This window comes from Hibiscus syriacus, unplaced genomic scaffold (assembly GCF_006381635.1).
Source record: "Hibiscus syriacus cultivar Baekdansim isolate YM2019G1 unplaced genomic scaffold, ASM638163v2 tig00112686_pilon, whole genome shotgun sequence".
NCBI classification, from domain to species: domain Eukaryota; kingdom Viridiplantae; phylum Streptophyta; class Magnoliopsida; order Malvales; family Malvaceae; genus Hibiscus; species Hibiscus syriacus.
Genome location: NW_024063383.1, coordinates 107,162 through 116,132, shown reverse-complemented (window position 1 = coordinate 116,132; position 8,971 = coordinate 107,162). Strand labels below are relative to the sequence as shown.

The 8,971-nt window shown below is 37.5% G+C and overlaps 2 protein-coding genes across 3 annotated transcripts; both read left to right on the top strand.

Moving 5' to 3' along the window:
- Positions 1 to 116: 116 nt before the first annotated feature.
- LOC120182536 (ETHYLENE INSENSITIVE 3-like 3 protein) lies at positions 117 to 3,091 on the top strand. 2 transcript variants are annotated; one of them, XM_039187485.1, is made up of 2 exons: positions 117 to 346; positions 799 to 3,091. In XM_039187485.1, the coding sequence occupies exons 1-2, from the start codon at positions 312 to 314 to the stop codon at positions 2,681 to 2,683; spliced, it is 1,920 nt and encodes a 639-aa protein (XP_039043416.1). In that variant the 5' UTR covers positions 117 to 311; the 3' UTR covers positions 2,684 to 3,091. The 2 variants fall into 2 exon arrangements, with proteins under 2 accessions (XP_039043416.1, XP_039043415.1); XM_039187484.1 differs by lacking the exon at positions 117 to 346 and having other exon boundaries at positions 743 to 2,719; positions 2,799 to 3,091.
- Positions 3,092 to 5,566: 2,475 nt separating this feature from the next.
- Positions 5,567 to 6,894, top strand: LOC120182538 (polyubiquitin-like). The gene is made up of 2 exons (XM_039187487.1): positions 5,567 to 6,816; positions 6,866 to 6,894. Exon 1 carries the CDS (start codon positions 5,635 to 5,637, stop codon positions 6,778 to 6,780), a length of 1,146 nt encoding a protein of 381 aa, XP_039043418.1. The 5' UTR covers positions 5,567 to 5,634; the 3' UTR covers positions 6,781 to 6,816; positions 6,866 to 6,894.
- Positions 6,895 to 8,971: the final 2,077 nt, after the last annotated feature.

The window sequence follows — 8,971 nt, the reverse complement described above, 5'->3', positions numbered from 1 at the left end:
GACAAGAAGCAAATGCATGTATGTGGACGCAAAGCAGGAGACTAGACCTCCTTAAATGGGCATTCCACATTGTTCTCTTCCACTTCGGCTTCGCCTGCCCTTCTCTCTCTGACACAACACTTTTTCTGCATTGAAATTCGCAATCTTTTATCGAGCAATCAAAAACCATTTTCACTCTGATTTCCTCTGTTTTTTTATCCTTTATTTCAATCCCCAGATCCTTTCCTTGACCTGAGAGTCAATTTAATCTCCTAATCCTTTGTCTCGCTATTCAAAGTTTAAAGATTTCGAGCTTTTTACCCCCTTTTTCCATGGCAGAATTGGAGGATATTAGAGCTGATATTAGGTAAAAGCTCCATTCTTTTTTTTTACTTTTCTAATAAAAAAGTTAAACCCATAAATTTAATAGATTCCTTTTTCAATATTGGAGTATTCAATTTTGTATTTCGTACGATTTGATTATGGATGTAAGAATTAAGGAAATATAATGGGGTGCATTTGTTTTGACATTAGTGTAACTTTAATTGTTTGGTGCCTTTAGACTTTAGAAGCAGGCTCTTTGATGAATAAGGAATGGGATTCTGTAATTGATATTTTACCGAGCAAACTGAAAAAATGCTCTCTCTCTTTTTCTTTTTTGGTTTGTTAACTTCATTAATGTGGATTGCATAGAAATAAAAGGGTGGGATTGAGGTTCAAATTTGGTTTATGGTTTGTCCTTTTCGTCCAATGAAAGATTTCAGTGCTGTTTGAATTGATGGGGCATGTTATGATGGTTGTTGATTTGATGGTTGACAGTTCCGATATTGAAGTGGATGACTTGAGGTGTGAAAATATAGCGGAGAAAGATGTCAGTGACGAAGAGATTGAAGCTGATGAATTGGAGAGACGAATGTGGAAAGATCGTATCAAACTCAAAAGGATTAAGGAAAGACAGAAGATAACTGCCCAACAGGCTGCGGAAAGGCAAAAGTCGAAGAAGACCTCTGATCAAGCTCAGAGGAAGAAAATGTCCCGAGCTCAAGACGGGATTCTTAAGTACATGTTGAAGCTAATGGAAGTTTGCAAAGCCCGGGGATTTGTCTATGGCATCATTCCAGAAAAGGGTAAGCCTGTAAGTGGTTCGTCAGATAATCTAAGAGCTTGGTGGAAAGAAAAGGTGAAGTTTGATAAGAATGGGCCTGCAGCCATAGCCAAGCATGAGGCGGACTGTTTAGCTATGAGTGAGCCAGGTAATGGTAGAAATGGAAATCAACATACCAGTCTCAAAGACCTTCAAGACGCTACTCTTGGATCCCTCTTGTCTTCTTTGATGCAGCACTGTGATCCCCCTCAGAGGAAGTATCCCTTAGAAAAGAGAATTCCTCCGCCTTGGTGGCCTACTGGAAATGAAGATTGGTGGGTAACACTAGGGCTACAACAGGGTCAAAGTCCTCCTTATAAGAAGCCACATGATCTTAAGAAGATGTGGAAAGTTGGAGTGTTAACAGCTGTGATAAAGCACATGTCGCCTGATACCGCCAAGATCCGGAGGCACATACGTAAGTCAAAATGTTTACAGGATAAGATGACAGCAAAGGAGAGTGCAATTTGGTTGGGGGTCTTGAGCCAAGAGGAAGCTCTGATTCGGCAACCTATAAGTGATAATGGAACATCTGGCATAACTGAAATGCCCCGAGTTGGACATGGTGATAAGAATCAACCTGCTCTCAGTAGTGACAGTGATTATGATGTTGATGATGGAGTAGGTTCAGTGTCTTCCAAAGATGAGCAGAGAAATCAACCGATTGTTGCCGAGCCTGTGGCTTATATCAGCAATGATGATTCCCATCCATTACAACACAATGAGAGAGTGGAAAAACAACCTAGGAAGAAGAGACCTCGTTTAAGATCAAGCGATGGTCATCAAGAACGCATGCCAAACCATGGTGATCAACCACCTATGCCAACCTATGGTGATCAACAAACTATGCCAACCCATGGCGATCAACTACCCATGCCAATCCATGGGGATCAACAATCTATACAAAGTGATGGTGATCAGCAACCTGTGCCTAACCATGGTGAACGTGTAAATGCCAAGTCAATAAGCACTTTGCCTGACATCAACCAAACCGATGTATCATTCATGGAATATCATATGCCTGCCACTCAGCAGGAAAATGATGCAAGTACAGCGTTGAGACATGTGGAGGAAGGTTTAGATGTTCAGCCACATCTACCTGCAAATAGATACTGCCATTATCCCGCCATTCCTTGTGCTACTGAGATTTCCACACAGAGCATGTATGTAGATGGAAGGCCCATGCTCTTTCCGTTAGTGCAGCATGCTGAGCTGCACCATGGTTCTACATGTGAGTTTTATATTCCATCGGCTGAATTTAGGCCTGGTAATGATGGTCATCAAACTCAGATGGAGATGATTGTACCAACACATATTAGGCCAGAAAATGGTGTTGATGTGTCAGCACCGGGTAGAAATGAACATGAAATTGCTGGGGGGGAATTGCATCACCTATTGCATAATGAGCAAGATCGAGCTGTTCATAATCCCTTTGCTTCTCCAACAAATGATCCGTCATTTTTTGGTGGATTTCACAGCCCCTTTGAACTCCCATTTGATGGTACAAGTTCACTAGATGAACTACTTGACGATGACTTGATACAGTACTTTGGTGCTTAGGTTGGGAAATTTGAGATTCCAGGGAATAGATTGCAAGTAAAACCTTTCCTCTTTAACTCCTGTTTCATTTATGAATGATTCATAATCTGGTCTCAAACACATTGTTTGGTGTCAGTTCTGCAGGAACTGCAAACGTATGCATTCATTACTGACTTGGACGGAGGAATTTCTCTTATTAATTTGTCTTTCCTCTACAGGTGTTAAACAATTCGAGCATTCAATGATTGTAAGTCATGTTCATCTTGTTTCAAAGAAGGAAAACAAGAATATTACTTTTTGTATCTCATTCCCAACTACCTCTGAATGGTAATTGCCATGAAAGGGTTTATGTCGATGTGTGAGTTCTAGAAAGTGTCCATACTACAAACTAGTGATATTTCTCATGTTTTCGTTGGAAAAAATAATTCATTTTATCACTTTATATATAGTTAATTATGTTTACAGCCTCAGACTTCTCAACACTTCCGCCTCCTGAACCCCCAGCATTACTCTTCTTCCCCTACTATTTCAGTTGTAGCTTTTGATTATTTGTTCTTTTGTTTCAGTATTTTTTGCATTTGTTTAGGGCTGGTTTATTACAGGATTGATGCTTTTTGAGCTTTGGATTATTGTGTAGTACATAGACGCCTTGATGTATAATGATGATATTCTACAATATCCCAATGAGCTTCATAAAGCCATGCAAGCAGGGATTATTAGGCACCTTTATGTTCGTCTTATTGCAACTGTATTAGGTCTATGAGGAAATGTTTGGAAAATTCATTCAGGGTAAAGATGATGATTATAGAATTAACAATCTGAGAGTAAACCAAAATTCATAAAACTAGCCATTGCCTGCCTGCAATTGATATAATATTACTTCACCATGCCCCTTATTATTCCATTGCACTATAAATTTATGTTTCATTTAGGTTTTGATTTTGGACCAGGGTTTATGCATTGTACTTGCTGAGCTTTTTAAAAGGTGTATAAATTTTTCTTTTTTATTTCTTCTCCCATTAATATACAAAATTAATTTTAGCAGTTTTTTAAATAATGGGTATGTGGTTGTTCCCCTCAGCCCCGGACTGGCAATTGATGTGGAAAAAGATGAGAAAGATGGAAGTTTTTTATAACAAGTAGATGATAGTGATCGGTAACAGTGATGAGTGAGGGTTTGTGATTAGAAATTTTGATCGAATTTAGAGATTAAATTAATATTTTATCTAAATTTCAAGAGTAAATTATATTGGTATGATTCTTTTGGACTTGCAAGTCAGAACAATGAATTGGTATTTCGTCTTCAAGCTATGGAGAAAGTTTCTGAATTAATGCCTTTCCTTGATAAATATGAATAACCTATCGGTGATTGTTACTGGTAAACCGTAAGAATTTAGTATGTATCTGAACTTGAGTACTCTCCGCAGAAGCATAGACAATGAGCAAGTTTTTCCCATTGGCTTGCCATGCTTATTGATGGATAATGTATTTGCATTTGGACAACACAAGTTTTAAAGATCGTGTAATTGAGGTCATGGTTATGAAGTTTGCTTAGAATTTAAAAAATTGTCAATGTTGTTGTTATGATGATGATGATGACACAATAACAAGGCTTAAATGAAGAAGGATTTCAGAGAATCAACATGTTGATTTAACCTGAAAGTTCCACTCTATCTGAACTAAAATATGAATCTCTTGAAAATCTGATTTGGCAGCACTGAATGAAGCATTAGCTGCAGAAGTTTCAGTCACACCCCCAGCAATTAAAATTTTCACCAGACATAGCAACACCAACGCTGAAAAACAGCACCAGCGGTTGCAGAACCAGCAACAAAATTGCGAGCCTACTGAAAATGAGTCCAAGTGATCATTAACCAAAGTCCACCATCAGCAGCCGAATAATCATATCAGAACATGGTTAGGATCCACTAGAAAACTTTTAATTTTACATTAATTTAAGATAGTTTGGATAAGTAAAAATAAACGTCTTAAATTATTTTCTTATTCTTTCATAATTAATTTTTATTCATCCAATTATCTTAAATATGTGTAAAATATTTTAGCTTTACATTGAGTAACTTGATCATTGTATAAGTAATAGAGATAGGTAGGATCTAGTTATGCACCGTAAAACTAAAAAAAATATACTAACTTATGATTATTGTATAAATAAAAATTAACGACTGAAATTAATAATAAAAAATAAGAATATATTCATTAAAAAAATAAATTCAATCTAAATAGCAATAAGAGGGGCCAACCAAGACCCTTGCACCACTCACGCATCAGACCCAAACCCTAAATCAAATCCAAACCAAACCCAAACTTAAATATAAAAATAAGAATGATAATAGATGATTCAATATAAAAATAAAATATAATATCTCTTAAAAGATAATTCAAATTTAAACTTTTAAAGGTTGTCTCAATGATAAATTTATGTATAATCTGATCTGGATTGATCGATTAATAGATCTAATACCAATAATTAATTTAAAAATTTTAAATTTAAAAAAATCTATATTGTGTAAATGGATCTTTAACTTTAAACCTTGTTTGATTAAAAAAATTAATTAATTAAATTAAAATAGTATTCCAGATGAATATAGAGCAGCGGGGGAGCTTAGCAAACACTATTAAGCATCATGCATGACGCCAGCTCAGTTTTATTGTTCGTATCGACCACGTAACTGCTGATACAGGTCAGCAGGTAACGTTGGAATTTTTATTTTCCTTCCTGTCAAAGTAAAAAATAGCATTTTCCCGTTAGTTCTAGGACCTTCTACATCCCCAAGTTCTTTCCAGATTCGGTCATCCTCTTTCTTCAATATAAACCAAATCCTCCCTTCGAATTTTGCATTCAACAACAACAATAGTTCTATCGTGCTCTTGAATATCCTCTTCTATCTCTTTCGATATATAAAACTCTTGTCGTCTTTTCTAGCGTTTACTTCTTTTACTCATCGTCGAAGATGCAGATCTTTGTGAAGACCCTCACCGGAAAAACAATCACCCTAGAGGTTGAAAGCTCAGACACTATAGATAATGTCAAGGCCAAGATTCAAGATAAAGAAGGCATTCCTGTGGACCAGCAGCGATTGATCTTCGCCGGGAAGCAGCTGGAAGATGGAAGGACCCTCGCCGACTATAATATCCAAAAGGAATCGACTCTTCATCTGGTCCTCCGTCTCCGAGGTGGTATGCAGATCTTCGTTAAAACCCTGACTGGCAAGACTATCACTCTTGAAGTGGAAAGCTCCGACACAATTGATAATGTCAAGGCTAAGATTCAAGACAAAGAAGGGATTCCTACGGACCAGCAGAGGTTGATTTTCGCCGGGAAGCAGCTGGAAGATGGAAGGACCCTCGCCGACTATAATATCCAGAAGGAGTCAACTCTTCATCTGGTCCTCCGTCTCCGCGGTGGCATGCAGATATTCGTCAAAACCCTAACCGGCAAGACAATCACTCTTGAAGTCGAAAGCTCCGACACCATAGATAATGTCAAAGCTAAGATTCAAGATAAAGAAGGCATCCCTCCGGATCAGCAGCGTTTGATCTTCGCCGGCAAGCAGCTGGAGGACGGCCGTACACTCGCCGATTATAACATCCAGAAGGAGTCGACTCTGCATCTGGTCCTCCGTCTCCGCGGTGGCATGCAGATATTCGTGAAAACCCTGACCGGCAAGACTATCACTCTTGAAGTCGAAAGCTCCGACACCATAGATAATGTCAAAGCTAAGATTCAAGATAAAGAAGGCATCCCTCCGGATCAGCAGCGATTGATCTTTGCCGGCAAACAACTGGAGGATGGTCGCACCTTGGCCGATTACAATATCCAAAAGGAATCGACTCTCCATCTGGTCCTCAGGCTTCGTGGCGGTATGCAGATATTTGTCAAAACCTTGACGGGAAAAACAAGTACCCTCGGGGTGGAGAGCTCGGATACGATCGACAACGTGAAGGCTAAAATTCAGGATAAAGAAGGGATCCCTCCGGACCAACAGAGGTTGATCTTCGCCGGCAAGCAGCTGGAGGACGGCAGGACACTTGCAGATTACAATATCCAGAAAGAGTCTACTCTCCACCTTGTGCTGAGGCTTCGTGGAGGGATATGATATTCTGAAATGGCCTTTAATTTTGGTGATATGATCAATGGATTCTGGTGTTTTTAATGGTAATCAAACTTGTGATTGTACGTTGGAACTTGTTATTTGAAATAAAGTCATGATAAACTAGCCCTTTTTTTCAATCTCGTCTTGGCTTTGGGAATGTTGGATCTTCCCTGCTTTTGCTTATAGTCTATGGCTTTACAGTAATCCTGCTTTGCTACGAACCCTCTTATGTAAAAATTTACCCATTTATGCACTATTGGCTTATTCGACATCTCTCCATGCTTCGAAACGACTGCTTGATGATGTCTTGGTTCTGAAATTAACGAGTCATCCAAAAGCTGATTCACTCATGGATAGCGAAGAATCGACCAATGCCGGCCATAAGCCTTTTTCTTTTTCTCTGGGGGATTCTAATATTTTGACTCCTCATTATGGAGTTCAAGCAACAGAGGAAAATGATAGAAAATGACCAACTCCCCTACCTGACTCTGATGGCGAATGATTGATAGATATGATTTTTGAATGATGAGGTTAAATATAATTTATATACGAAATTCGAATCAATTTTGATTTGATTTTCGTTGATGAGAACAAACGAGATACAGTAATTATGAGTGATTTATTTCTTTGGATTTCGATGAAAAGTCATAGTCAGTAAAAGAATGATAGTTGATCGGTGTCAATATCTTTTGTCTTCATGAGAAGATAGAAGGGATATAGTAAGAGGAGAGAGGCTTCATCATTTCTTTTAACCTTTTATCGAGAGATTTTATAGTAATCCTTAGAGTTGTCTTATGCGTAGAGTATTGTAGATTGATAGGTTAAGCTCAACTGATAATATATTTAATTTTGATAAGTTACACGACCTTATCAAGATTATGTCAAATTATCGTGATTTCTTGAATGATTTTAGGTATTTGAGGTTCTTTATCCGAAAAAAAATTCTTTTAAAACTGGATATCTTTGATTTTCAATAAAGGTCCAATAATTTCAAATAAAATAATTTTAATAAAATAAAAACTTATAAATAATAAGTGAATCAAAAAACAGAGAATGTAGTAGGTTGTTTTCAACAAAGATGCATCGTATACATGAACAGAAGAAATAATTGTTGGCTATTTGACATAATTGACACTTTTTTTTTAAATTTTCCCTTTCTGGCACCGTTTGACCAATATTTTCAGAAGTAGTACCATTTCTGTTGAGTTGGCAAAGGCGCGTCCCCGGGGACGCGCTTTACCCGTGTTTTCGCTGAGTTGGATGCCACGTGTGGAAGGCGCATCCCCGGGGACGCGCCTTTGCCAACTCAGCAGACACGTGTGGAAAGCGCATCCCCGGGGACGTGCCTTCCATTAAATGTCATAAATGCCCCCATCCGTTTTTCCTAACTACCCCTCCTCCTCCCCTATATAAACCCCCTCAACCCTCCCTCATTATTCACACCAAAATCATCTTCTCCTCTCTTATATAACTCAAATTCTCCATCTATTTGAGTTTTAAATTTGTTATTAGTGGTAAGAAATTTATTTTTATGTTAGTATTTTTTTAATAGTTATTATTTTTTATATTAATATATTTATGTAATATTATATTTTTATTAAAATAATATTTATATAATTATTATTTATTTAGAATTATTAATTTTTTTGCTAATTATATTGTTTTGTCTACAGTTATAATGGAAAACGAAATGCTGTTACGATTGGATATTGATCATATCTCCAGACATTTTAGCGATATGGTAATATTTTTTGTAATTAATGTTAATATTTAAATTGATTTTTATTTTAAAGTTATTATGAATTTATATTAATTTTTATTTTTTATAATGTATATTATTTAGGATGCTGATCGTATTTTAGAGACTTTTATTAAAAATCCACGTATACCGACACCGAAACGTATTTTGCCATATTTGGCTTCTGCCGGGTTCGGGTATATTGCAACAATTATAGGCAGTTGCAAACTCGAACATGTCCTAATTTCTGCACTGATTGAGAGGTGGAGGCCCAAGACACACACTTTTCACCTTCCATGTGGAGAGGCGACAATTACATTGGAGGATGTCTCTATGCATCTGGGGCTTCCCGTCGACAGAAATATGATGTGTGGTATGGCGGATGGTGATTGGCAATCAATGTGCATTGATTATCTTAGAGCTGCTCCGCCAGAGTTTAATGGAGGTAGAATAGCT

Bases quoted from the DNA above. Each gene is read 5' to 3' on its own strand.
- LOC120182538 (XM_039187487.1), top strand. From the start codon at position 5,635: ATGCAGATCTTTGTGAAGACCCTCACCGGAAAAACAATCACCCTAGAG.
- LOC120182536 (XM_039187484.1), top strand. From the start codon at position 758: ATGGGGCATGTTATGATGGTTGTTGATTTGATGGTTGACAGTTCCGAT.